At 45.4% G+C, this 12,855-nt stretch overlaps 1 protein-coding gene across 4 annotated transcripts in view; it reads right to left on the bottom strand.

Moving 5' to 3' along the window:
- Positions 1–12,855, bottom strand: part of RAB11FIP3 (RAB11 family interacting protein 3) — a 166,005-nt gene that overhangs the window by 32,736 nt on the left and 120,414 nt on the right. For 2 of the 4 annotated variants that reach the window (XM_074965711.1, XM_074965712.1), the window contains exons 4-5: positions 8,534–8,721; positions 3,992–4,168 (exon numbers count right to left, since the gene is read on the bottom strand). In XM_074965711.1, the coding sequence (XP_074821812.1) occupies positions 3,992–4,168; positions 8,534–8,721 (365 nt within the window). The remainder of the gene's footprint in view (positions 1–3,991; positions 4,169–8,533; positions 8,722–12,855) is intronic. The other 2 variants (XM_074965714.1, XM_074965713.1) reach the window with 1 other exon arrangement.

Raw genomic sequence — 12,855 nt, 5'->3', positions numbered from 1 at the left:
TAGCTTTGTGTGCTTGCCTGGGGTCAGCCAGTTAGTGACAGGTGTGTGAGTACTGGCTGTGTTTTAAAGCACTGAATCAGTGTTGTCTGTGTTGCAAACAATACTGCTTCCGTAAAATGTTGCATTTAGACTTCAAAGAGATGACCTTGGAGCACAGCCTCCCTCTTTGTTATCGGCGGCAGAACAGTTGCAAAGAATTAGGAAGTGTCCAAGAAGAACTGAGGACGACTTTATGCGTGAAGTTATGATGCACTCCGCTGCTGAGAAAAAGGAATTAAAGGAGTGGTGGGACAGCGAGAAGAGGAACCAAAAGGAGAATGCTGCACACCAGAAAGAAGCCATGGAACAGCTCTTAACACTTGGTGCTCCATAAGTGGACATGCGCTAGCTCTTCAAACCAAGCAGCTCCGCACCTGCTCTCCCCTGCAGCCACTGTCGCAAAACTCTTTCCCATGTGCCCACCCACACACCGCTAACATACTCTTATCAACCTCCTGGCTCCACTCTCTACCTGCAGCATTCCACTCCTCTCTTCTCACAGTCCAGCAGTGTGGATTCCCAATACCCACTACACTCAACACCCATCCCTCTGCAGTTTGGCCCTGCTGAAGTACAGCACCCGCTGCATCGAATTCCAAAGGAGAAGGCTGGGTATGATCCCTCGACATACACAAATCTGTAGCCACCCCGGGACCCCTCCTCCTCTTGAGACCTTCCATTCCCACATTCCTTCCATTCCCCCATCCCGCTGATGAATTTTTTCGTTTGACTCTCTCCTCTGGTTGCTGTCTTTCAATAAAATAATTGCGTTTGTTTGTAAGCAATCTTTATTATATTAAGTGAAAGCAAAAGGAGCACTGCAAAGAAACATACAATTATGTTAAGGTCCCTTCTTGCATGATGTGCACCAATCACCTCCTAGCATTACAAGCACTGCAATCCCGAGCATAGCAAGAAATAGTGGCTTTCAGCTTCAAATTGCTGCCAGAAAGCATCCCTGATCCTTATGGCCCCATGCTGTGCCCCTCTAACAGCCCTGGTCTCCGGCTATTCAAACTCAGCCTCCAGGCACTAAGCCTCTGCAGTCCAGCCCTGAGTGAAGCTTTCACCCTTCCCTTCATAAATATTATGGAGTGTACAGCACACGGCTATAAGCATAGGAATATTGTCATCGGCCAAGTCCAGCTTCCGATACAGACATTGCCAGCGGGCTTTTAAAAATGGCCAAATGCACACTCCACAGTCATTCTGCACTTGCTCAGCCTGTTGTTGAACTGCTCCTTGCTGCTGTCAAGTTGCCCCGTGTATGGCTTCATGAGCCACGGCATTAAGGGGTAAGAGGGGTCTCCCAGGATCACAATGGGCATTCCCCTACGGTGATCTTCTGGTCCATGAAAAAAAATCCCTGCTTGCAGTTTCTTGAACAGGCCAGTGTTCCAAAAGATGTGTGTGTGTCATGCACCTTTCCGGACCAGCCTGCGTTAATGTCTGTGAAACGCCCACGGTGATCTAGAAGCACCTGGAGAAATATCCTTTGTGATTAATGTACTCAGTGGCTAGGTGGTCTGGTGCCAGAATTGGAATGTTCATGCCGTCTATCACCGCTCCGCAGTCAGGGAAGCCCATTTGTGCAAAGCCATCCACAATCTCACACACGTTGCCCAGAGTCAGTGTCTTTCGGAGCAGGATGCGATTAATGGCCCTGCACACTTCCATCAACACGACTCCAACCATCAACTTTCCCACTCCAAACTTGTTAGCGACCAATCGGTAGCAGTCTGGAGTAGTCAGCTTCCACAGTGCAATTGCCACGCGCTTTTCCAGCGACAGGGAAGCTCTCATTTTTGTGTCCTTGTGCCGCAGGGCTGGAGTGAGCTCAGCACAGTCCCATGGATGTGGCTTTCCTCATGCGAAAGTTCTGCAGCCGCTGCTTATCATCCCAGACATGCATGACGATGTGATCCCACCACTCAATGCTTGTTTCCCGAGCCCAGAAGCGGCATTCCACTGTGGTCAGCAGCTTCATGAATGCCACAAGCACTCTCGTCTCATAGCTACTACGTGTGGCAAGATCAATGTCACACTCCTCTTGCCTTTGTAGTTTAAGGAACAACTCCACTGCCACTCGTAACGTGTTGGTCAGTGCATTCTGGTCAACAGCTCAGGATCCATTCCTGCAGCCAGAAAGAGGCAGGGCAGGGAGCACAGCACACAAACTGTTGAAAGATGGAGCCAAATGCAGACGGAAGCACAGGGATTGCTGGGATGCAAAGCAATGCACCATGAGGCATTGGGACAGGACCCAGGATGCCCCGCGACTCCTTCTGCTTTCCCACAAGTCTTAGCAGCAAAAGAGAAAAAGGTGTTTTGTGGGATAGCTGCCCAAAGTGCACCGCTCCGAACAGTGCCGCAAATGCCGCAAGCGTGAGCACGCTATTGCGCAGGCAGCTGTCAGTGTGAACACACAACAGCTGTTTTCCTTCGGCGCTCTCTGAGCAGCGCTGTAACTGAGCCAGTGTAGATGTGCCCTTATATGGCCTTCCCTTTAACCTGTCTTCTTCGAAAGCCCCTCTAATGGGTTCATAGAGTAGCGGTGAAGGCTATCAATCAGAGTAATCCACATCCTTCTCCGCCAGAAGGATGATGCTGTGATGCAGGATATTATAGGGAGGGGATCAAAGCTGGGCAGATCGCCAAGGCTATGGGGGCTCATATGGAAAGGAGATCGCATTTGGACACTGCATGGAAAATCATAAAAATGCTACGTCAGGATCATGAATCTTAGTTTAAAAAGTGTCTCCCAAATGGAAGTTACTTAGCTTGGGATTGTAGCTTCTGGATTCTAGGGTAAGCAAAGATCATCTTTGTTGTCTGAGATTGCTAAAATCACCGGTGAAACAAAGAAGTGGTGTCCCTTCTACTGCAATTAAAAATGACATATATGTGAATTTCACAAGAGCTTTTCCTTTTCAGACCAATGGAGTCCTGAATTGCCTACTGAGTTTTAATCAGGCTTTGTGAATCTTGTGAAACAGACATCTGGCAAGTCAGATAGTTATGAAGGGCTTTTACAGTTACTTTAAAAAAAAAAAAAAAAGCACAAATGTGTTTCCTTGGTGGAGCCACTCTAGGTGCCATTATCCTAAAGAGAAACTATCATGTTATTTTTCCCAGCAATTTCAGGGTTATCCTATTGGCAATGGTATTTTATACTCCCATTCCATAAAATTATTGTTTCTGCAAGACAAAATACTGGCTTCTCAACAGTTAAAAGCACACTAAGGATTTTTTCCTAGTTATTTATTTCTACAGGAAACCTCTATTCAGATGCAGCAGTGGGTCAGCATCAAAGAACGCTTCCTGATTCTTACTCTTTCTAGCTGGATTGTTTATTCACAAAACACAACAAGTGACTTGTTCATGAAACACACCGGCCCCATGGCCAGCAACTTTCTGGTTCCAAGCCTCCCGCTGTATCCACTGCACTACATTCCCTCATCTGCCATTGATGCTGGCTTCAACAGAGAAAGCTGCATCAGCTAGTGCAAACTAACCAACTTACCACATGCAAGTCATAAAAGGAAGATTTTTGAATCAAGAGGCACCAACAAAGGCAGGGTGCCAGTTTTCTCTTACAAAAGGTTTTGGTATTAATCACACTTCTCACAGGAAAAGAAACATGACTTTTTCCCTGATGCATGTGAAACTGAACCCCCCCTCTCCTCCCCGATCCCCATACTCCCCCAACAAATGCTACTGGAGCTGTGAGCATCTTCGGTCAGGGGCGATGAAGGGTTGCTCTGAAAATCAACTTGGCAAGAGATTTTTAACTTCAGAAGTGACTCATCAATTGTATTCAACTTGACAGGATTCCTTCTGTGAACCAGTTCGAAGTATAAAACAAAAGGAAATCCAACATGTGCAAAGCCTGGTTAAAAATGTCGTACAAAGGAAGTAGGTACAATACTGCCAGTCCTAGGTGCGATATTACCTGGGAGAAAGGAAAGAGGAGCTGCTAAAGCTGGTTTCCCCGTTACATAGGCTGTCTGAGAACAAATCTGCTTCATTCCCTTCTCCGTAATCCTCAAAGTGCTCCTCTCCACTAATTACGGTAACGATGGAGTGATTGTTGAGGTCTGAGCTCAAGGGTAGGTCATGTGGGTGGGATCTATCAGAGCAAAGAGTAAAAGAAAGGTGTTAAAATGTTGCCGAGGTAGTTGCCATTCCAAAGGTGCGTATTACACCCACAATTCCAATTGTGCTTATTACACACCAATTCAGGATAAAGGACTAATTCTTTTAGAAAGTGGAAGGCTACAGCATAATTTGTACAGTACTTGGACCCTGGAAGGTGCAATACAAGTGCTCTGTGAAAGTTTGTACCAACAGTCCATCATGTGCCCATAAAGGTGGGCACCAAAGTAAATGTAACAAACTTGTCTCAGATGCACCATGAAACTTGGCAGAGTTAAGACTGATGAGATGACGTATAATTTGGTCAGTAAAACAAGTGTGAAGTTGTCACGGAGTCACTGGGCCAATGCGCTGGAACTACTGCATCGAAGCCAGTCAGGACTCTGGTGTAGCATGCCTCCTCTCTCTGAGCAAGGTCAGGCTCGACAAAGCCCTGGCTGGGATGATTTTGTTGGGGATTGGTCCTGCTTTGAGCAGGGGGTTGGACTAGATGACCTCCCGAGGTCCCTTCCAACCCTGATATTCTATGATTCTATATTGTCACCAGGGCAAGAAGCATACACAGCTTTGACCTTCCTGGGTCTGACCTTGGAGCATTCAGCATCCCCTTCCTTCCCATGTGCTTCCCACAGCAAGTCTGCCCGGGCGGGGCTCCTGGAGAAGCCACAGGGCCCTGCACCCCAAACTCTTGCAGTCAGCAGTGACTCTCAGCCAGCATGTAGAACAGAAGGGTTTATTAGGTGACAGGAATACAGCATAGCACAGAGCTTGCTATCACAGAAATCAGTGACTTTCAGCCAAGTCCCTCTTGGGGAGTCTTGGGCCAAATGGCCTGGACTCCCCCTCTTCCAGTCCCCCAAGCAGACTGCCCAGCTTCCAGCAATCATCCCCCGACATACCCGTTGCTCCTCTTCTTTGTCCTGCTTCCCGGGCAAAAGGTGCCACCTGGTTGCAGCCCCTTCTGGGTCTCAGGTTACGAAGGGCACCACCATAGCATATGTGCAGACCGCTGGGCAGCCTCACCTGCCCCGAGGGCCTCAGCAAAAATCACACACCCAATTCCCGCCACCAAAATATTGGTGCAGTACACAGGGAAAAGGAGGTACACACAGAATTAGGATAGGACAGTGACACTCACATGCAACATAAGATTAATAAAACCCTACTTCGTCACAGAAGTATACTCGGTTAGCTGGGCAGAGAAAACAAAGCTAAATGATTCCTGAGTTAACACCACGCAGTTAAGTTATACAGTCAGCCTACAGCTACACATTAGCCTTTATTTCACTTAGTGCTGTGTAATCCTATTAAGAGTCCAGTACTGGGGTTTAACCAGTCAGTGGCACAGATCCTAGTTGGTTGCACAAGGCAGCTATTCAAAACATCAAAGTTTCCTTTAAGTCTGCCACGAACCTAAATAGCCCTTCTCTGGTTTCCACTGCAAAATGTTTTAAGCAGTCAGGTGGATAAAAACGGGGAGGCACTGCTGCTTTTTTACATAGGTTTGACATCAGATTCACAAGTGACGTCTGTATTAGCATATTAAGCCCTTATCTAAATATGAATGAGATTCATCGCTGGTATCCCACTATTTCATTTGATTAAGACAGGATACACAAGCTACCATCAGTCATTAAAAACGTCCTGCTTTACATAACACTTTTCATCTTCAACCCATTGTACAAATATTAACTCATTACACCATTGATTACATACTAATTTATGGAAAATCTTGTGGAATTGGAATGCAGAGTTTTTATGCAACTCTAGAGAAAATAAGGGATTGTAAGAGTCAACCACTAGAGAAAGTCTAAGATACCCAAACTTTGGTTCCAAGCAGATACTGCTATTCAGACTAACTGAATAAAGAAAAAAGCACCCAGGCACCATCATCCTTTCATGATTCCAAAGACAATCAGAGAACCTGTCATTTAAAAAATTCTGCTATTTATGAGGACGTGGCTTATTTCATTATCCACTCACTAAAGAAAAAAAGTTTATCATCCCAACGTTAATTCTAATGAAAAAAAGTTATAAATAAGCCATTTAAGACAAAAATATACAGCATTTAAGAGACTTCAGCCTTACTCTGCTAATAAAAGTTTTACATCCATGCAGAAGGGACTCTGACAGCAGATAAATTCAGCTTCAACTTGTTGGGAATCTGCACACCTTCCTACACACTAAGGAAGTGCAGTTAAATCTCTAACTAGGTCCATCAAAAATTATGCTTTCAAGCCTCAAAGTTTTTAGGAATGTCTTTCATCCACAAGGTAAATGCACAAACAGAGGCTGCTGGGTTGATGCTCAGGGCCCTGCCTTTACAAATGAGTGGAGGGCACTCTACTCATCCAGAAAGCAACACAGGCCAGAACAAAGCAGAGGAAAGATTATTTACAAAACAAAAAATATATAAAATGAGCCAGAGCAGACATCTCCGCTGATCTCAGTGCGGCAGATCCCTTTAAAGGACAGAATGGGCCCTATGCAAGGGCAGTGTTATGAAACACATTTTTGTGCTGTTTCATGCATGCCTGCTGTAGGTGTCAAGGGCTTCAAAATCCTACAGTAATCTTTCTGATCAACAGCTGAAATATTTACTTCTGTTCATACAGGCTAAGGTACACAGACTTTAATATCATTGACTGAAAGGTCACCTTTAAAACTACGCTCAGCCTGAACAGCCACATTGACAGGGTTTTACCGTGCGATGGATCCATGGAAGCACAATGGAGGTGCGAGAGACAGTTCTACAGGGGCCCTGCCTCAATACCTTTAAATCCCACAACCTGCAGTCAGATTTCTTGGGTAAATGTTCTCCCTCACACAATTTTCAATTTCTTAAGCTTCCTTCCACATTTTAACCCAAAGTTTAACATTTATTTAAAGCCTTATTATAAACTATCTGAACCACAGCGGGTTTTACAGGACGCTGCCCAACTGAACAAGTAGGAAGGTGGGGGATGGACAAAGCACCGTAAACACATTCCCCCTCCCTAATCTAATTGTGATGGTCCCAATTTAATTTAAAAAAAAAAACAAACCCAAGCAAAGGCTTTTGTACCTACAGGCAGGTGAGTCCAAGACATGTAGCCATTTTCCCAGAGGGTCGGGGGGAACGTATGCAGGCCGGCATGTTTTGCTGACCCTCCTTGGTACAATCGGCACTGTTTGGTGGCCTAGCAGCTTGGAAGCTGATTATATACTGAGAGTTAATAATCACTGAGCCGAAGAACCCTCTTCAGGCAAAGAAAGCACAGCCAGCTAATCTCCTTTCCTTTATAGCCCACAGGGCCTCTCATGGTAAGCACCCTTTCCTCCCCAGTTCAGAGCACCAGCTCCCCACCCTTTCCCCACCGTGCAAAGAAGCACTTTGAAAAGTCATCCCCTCTTCACTTTTGGAAGAAGTGAAGCGACAGGCTTAACAAACAAAGAAATGCCAATGTGAATGGAGACCTCTGGACTCAGCTGATCTGCTTCTCAATCTTACAGTGAGCACATTAATTAGCAGACTTTAAACTAGGAAGGTTAAACAAACCTTTATTTCGATAAAGACTGAAGAGGTCATTATGTTTCCATTGGTGAGGTCATTACTAAGAGTAGAATTTGACAGCTTCCCCATTCTTCCCTACCTCTCTCCATCATCCTCTCATTTCTCTCCCTCCCTACCTTCACAGTACCCTTTGGGGAGGGCTCAAGGCAAGCACAGCAGTTCCTCCAAAGGAATGTCAGTGCTGCTCCAGAGACCACATGAAAGAATGTCTTTTAGTCATACCCAGCAACCAGATTTTTCAGACAAAAGTCATTAAGCTGGAGTTACAGTTACTCATGCATATTTACAAGGGAAGGCGTGGGTGGGAATACTACTCCTATTTTAAGAAACCAAATAACCAAAAATATAATTTAAAGTGGTATATTAAACTTTCAGCTTTGCTCCTCCAAGTGTTGTGAGAGATCTCAGGCCCTGAACAGCTAAGCAACTTGACAACGGATCGAGAGGTGAAAGTTTCTAAAGAGCTTTCAGATGCGCACAGGAGACGGCACTTTCTGTGTCTAGGTTCCAAAAGATCACCACGCTAAATAAGGTCATTAAAACTAGGCTGTATACTAATTTTTTCAGGATATTTAATTCTTGCATAAAGTCACAAACACTAACAAGCCATTGTTAGAACTAGAAAGACCCAAAACTCATTATGTTCTTGCCAGAAATTCAAATCATGGGGGAGTTTACCATCAGTGGAGTTGTGCTTGCTTTAGGCCATCAGTGAATTTTGCCCTGTTGCTGTCCTCCTCCTCCTCCCTCCCTCTTACATACTTGTCAGAAGCGAGCAGCACTGACCCATTCTCTGGTTCCTCTATAGGATCAGTGAACTCTGAGTGCACCGTGGAATCAATAGCACTGTCCGTTTCTACTTCATCATGCATCTCGGGATGTACCAGCGTGCCGGTGTCCTCGTCTGTGAAGGTTTCACACTCGCTGTAAGTGCTCTCTGAGCCCATGTAGGCGCTGTCAGTCACCTCATTTGCCTGTTATAAAATAGAACAGAAAAACTATTAGCTACTCTTACCTGATTTTGCTCTACAACAGGAACATCAAACGCGCACACACTAATTAAACGTAAGTAAAATGCAGGAAATAATTTAAGGATTAAAAAAATCAGATCTCCGTTCCATGAACTGTAAATCATGACCACATGTGAAGTTATGTATGCCCAACACAAACCAACCATTTGTAAATTGACAGACAAATCAGAAGAGACCAAATGATTTCACTAACCCCAGAATTTTGGGCTTTTAGGTACAACATAGTTTCCTGCAGTAAATTATTGCTTTTAGATTGCATGTGTTTTGATACAGAGATTGTGTCAGTGGTTAGAAAAGGTCAAGTACATTTTGGGCACTTCTGTAACCTAAATAAATAAAAGTGTAATATGTAAGAGGGGGTAGAGGTTGTGCCAGAAGAACATAGGGATCAATATCAACATACTGCCTTAGAAGGAGGTTTGCAATCTGACCAATGATGGTTCGGATCATTTTATTCCTTCTATCCAATTCATTTTAAAAAGTTTGGCAGTTTAGCTAGTTGGGGTTCTATGATGATCACCATGAAGACTGTAATTATGTGGGCTTTATTGCTGCAAAGTACTGTTTTCTGCTGTTGCAAGAAATCCTCCATCCCTCAAAAATATAAAAATAAATTTGTTTAAAATCTTTAAGATGACATTCAATTTGCAAGGGTTGAATCTTCAATCTATAATCTTAAAAAGACTTGAACAGAGACACTTTTCAACAAAATTTTTTTGTTCAAAAATATTTTTGAACTGCTTTACTAATAATGTCTGTAAGATGGTGGCATGATCCGGTTGTCAGGGCCCCACATTTGGAGTCAAAAAACCTAGGTATTTGGCTTCCCAACTGGCCTGGCTCATGACCCTTAGGCAAGTCAGTTCACCTTCCGCTCTCTGGCTGTTTTGTCTGTTTAGATTGTAAGTTCCCTGGGGCAGGAACTGTCTCTCAATATTTAAGTGTACAGTGTCTAGCCCAGGGGTGGGCAAACATTTTGGCCTGAGGGCCACATCTGGGTATGGAAATTGTATGGCGGCTATGAATGCTCACAAAATGGGGGGTAGGGGTGTGGGAGGGGGTAAGGGCTCTGGCTGTGGGTGCGTGCTCTGGGGTGGCACCAGAAATGAAGAGTTCACGATGCGGGAGGGGGCTCCGGGCTGGGACAGGGTGTTAAGGTGTGGGTGGGGGTGAGGGCTCCCGCTGGAGGTGCGGGCTCTGGGGCTGGGGATGAGGGGTTTGGGGTGCCGGAGGGTGCTCTGGGCTGGGACCGAGGGATTCGGAGGGTGGAAGGGGGATCAGGGCTGGGGCAGGAGCGCAGGAGGAAGAGGGAGGGCTCAGGGGTGCAGGCTATGGGCGGTGCTTTCCTCAGGCAGCTCCTGGAAGCAGCAGAATATCCCTCCTCTGGCTCCTACACAGAGGCGTGGCCAAGCAGCTCTCTGTGCTGCCCCGTCCATAGGCACTGCCCCCTCAGCTCCCATTGCCCACGGTTCCTGGCCAATGGGAGCTGAGGGGGCAGGGCAGGGCTTGTGCAGCATGTGGAGTCCCCGGCTGCCCCTACACATAGGAGCTGGAGGGGGGAAACGCCGGCGGCTTCCCAGGAGCTATACGGAGCCACGGCATGCACAGAACGGGGCAAGCCCCCAACCCCGCTCCCTGGCGGGAGCTTGAGGACCAGATTAAAAGGTCAGACAGGCCAGATACGGCCCATATAGTTTGCCCATCCCTGCCCTAGGCCAAGAGGTCCCTAATCTTAGATGGGGCCTCTGTGAGCTACTGAAATGCTAATAAAATAATTACTACTACTAGTGACCAAACGGCAGGAATATAGTTTAGTTTACTGCATACATTTTGTTTCCTTTTTGCACTTCATTCACCTTGGGAAGTGAAACTAGTCATTTTCATTTCTGAGTCACAGACACAACCACAATGGTGATCCCATAACAACATTTAAGTGACCTGCCTTTCTACGTTAAAGTGTCCCATGGGAGCAGCAGACCAAGAGAAGGAATAGTGACACCTTTCCACCTATGACAAACAACCTCACCCAGTGCTTCAAGAGGAGCAGTCAGCAGACTTGACCACTATGGGAGATGAGCTTAGGTGAGAGTGCAATGGGTGGTGGGCCTAGCGAATGCACAGCTTGGTAAGAAGCCACAAGGAGGAAAGGCTTATGTCAGGTTTTTTTATTTTATTGTAATTCTCTCTCTCTCTCATTTCTCTTCTTTTTTGTAAAGCTGAATCCCGGGCTCCTACATCTAGGCACCCTGCTGAAAACTGGTAACATTTGGGGGTTTCCTCCCTCATCTCCACCCTGCCTGGAAGAAGCAGAGGGAGGTTTTCTGCAGCAAAGGGCCAGCAGGCAGGCATCACCACAAGGAGTTAGAACTGTGAAGACTCAAGTGCAGCAGCAGGGAGCCCGCCATGGTGAATGACAGAGGGAGAGTGTCAGAGGCCCATGAGTCTACATACAGGAACCACAGTTTTGCTGGAATCCCTTTCAAAGGCCTTTTGCTGGCAGCATTTGCCATGATCAGCATTCCAGCCACCACAGACCATTTCTCACACAGACCTCAAGAATGTCTGCGTTATGTGAAGTTTACCCAATTGAATCAAAGCAGCTCTGTAACGGATGCTGCTTTTCTTCAGCAAGGTCAGAGGACTAGAGGTATAGAAAGCAAGTAATACCTTGAGTGGACCAATGCAATAACAGCAATGTAAAAGCCAACCCCTTGTCATTGGCTAAAGACTGTGAAGAGGAGCTTTTAGTGCTTTTCCATCTGCTTTAGGAGAGAAGCTGCCCTCAGTTTCTCATGGGACTGAAGTCTAGTATGCAGTGTTATTGTAGCAGTGTTGGTCCCAGGATGCTAGAGAGACACGGTGAGGGAGGTAATATCTTTTATTGGACCAACTTCTGTTGATGAGAGAGACCATTTGAGCTACACAGAGCTCTTCATCAGGACTGGGAAACGTACTCTGTGTGTCACAACTAAATACAAGGTGGAACAAATTGTTTCGCTAAGTAGTTAACACATATTTCAAGGGACCACTCAAGGTGAAGTGGCGAGTTAATACCTATTCAATCATAAGGGGGAAAGGAGAAAAAATGCTGGAGGGATGTTAGTGGGTTATAGATTTGTTGTAATAAGCCATAAATCCAGTGTCTCTGTTCCGTCCATGGTGGTTAGCCTCTAGCAAAGTTATGAATTTAAGCTCCCATGCTCATCTTTGGAAAGTGTTGTGCAGATGTCCTGAAGGTGAGGATGGAGGTGTCAGATATGGAGCGACTGCTCTGTGAAAAATGCTCACCTACAGATGATACGGTGTTTTTGTCTTTTATCATTTTTCTGTGTGAGTTCACTTGAGAGCAGTGATTGTCTGGTTTTGCCCCCATAGTAGTTATTGGGTCCTGTAGTACACTATGTTAGATATAGATATTCAGGCCTGTCGGTAAAGGCCCGTACTTTAAGAATTTAGGTGTATTCTTATCACTTGGCTAGTTAGAGGTATAAAAGAAAGAATCAAAATCACTGTCTGCCAGTGTAAGGTCCTTCTCTTACTGTGACAGTCTGAGGCCCTGTTCTTAGATTAAGGCCTTTGGCTAAGCAACAGAGGCAGCCATAAGCTGGGAAGCGACTGGTGGTCACATCCTCACATTCCAAACTAGTCACATTGAAATCAGGTGCTATTGGGCTGTTAGGAATACAATCCTGTCCTGATAGTGCCTATCACCTCCAGAGGAAGGGAAGTGCCTACAAGATGTAAAAGGAAACTTAGTTTGATAGCATCCTGTCTGGCAAGAACTCACTTATCAATACTGGGATGTGAAATCCTCACTTCTGTATTGTTTTGTCATTATAGTTCCCACTTTGTTTGTCTGTATAATCTCTGTCTGGTTCTGTGATTGTTCCTGTCTGCTGTATAATTAATTAATTATTAGTATAATTAATTTTGCTGGGTGTAAACTAATTAAGGTGGTGGGATATAATTGGTTACATAATCATGTTACAATATATTAGGATTGGTTAGTTAAATTTCAGGAAAATGATTGGTTAAGGTATAGCTAAGCCGAACTCAAGTTTTACTATATAGTCTGCA

Source organism: Natator depressus, chromosome 10 (assembly GCF_965152275.1).
Source record: "Natator depressus isolate rNatDep1 chromosome 10, rNatDep2.hap1, whole genome shotgun sequence".
Taxonomy (NCBI): domain Eukaryota; kingdom Metazoa; phylum Chordata; order Testudines; family Cheloniidae; genus Natator; species Natator depressus.
Note: the sequence above shows the minus strand (reverse complement) of the source record. Positions and strands in the feature narration are given on the sequence as shown.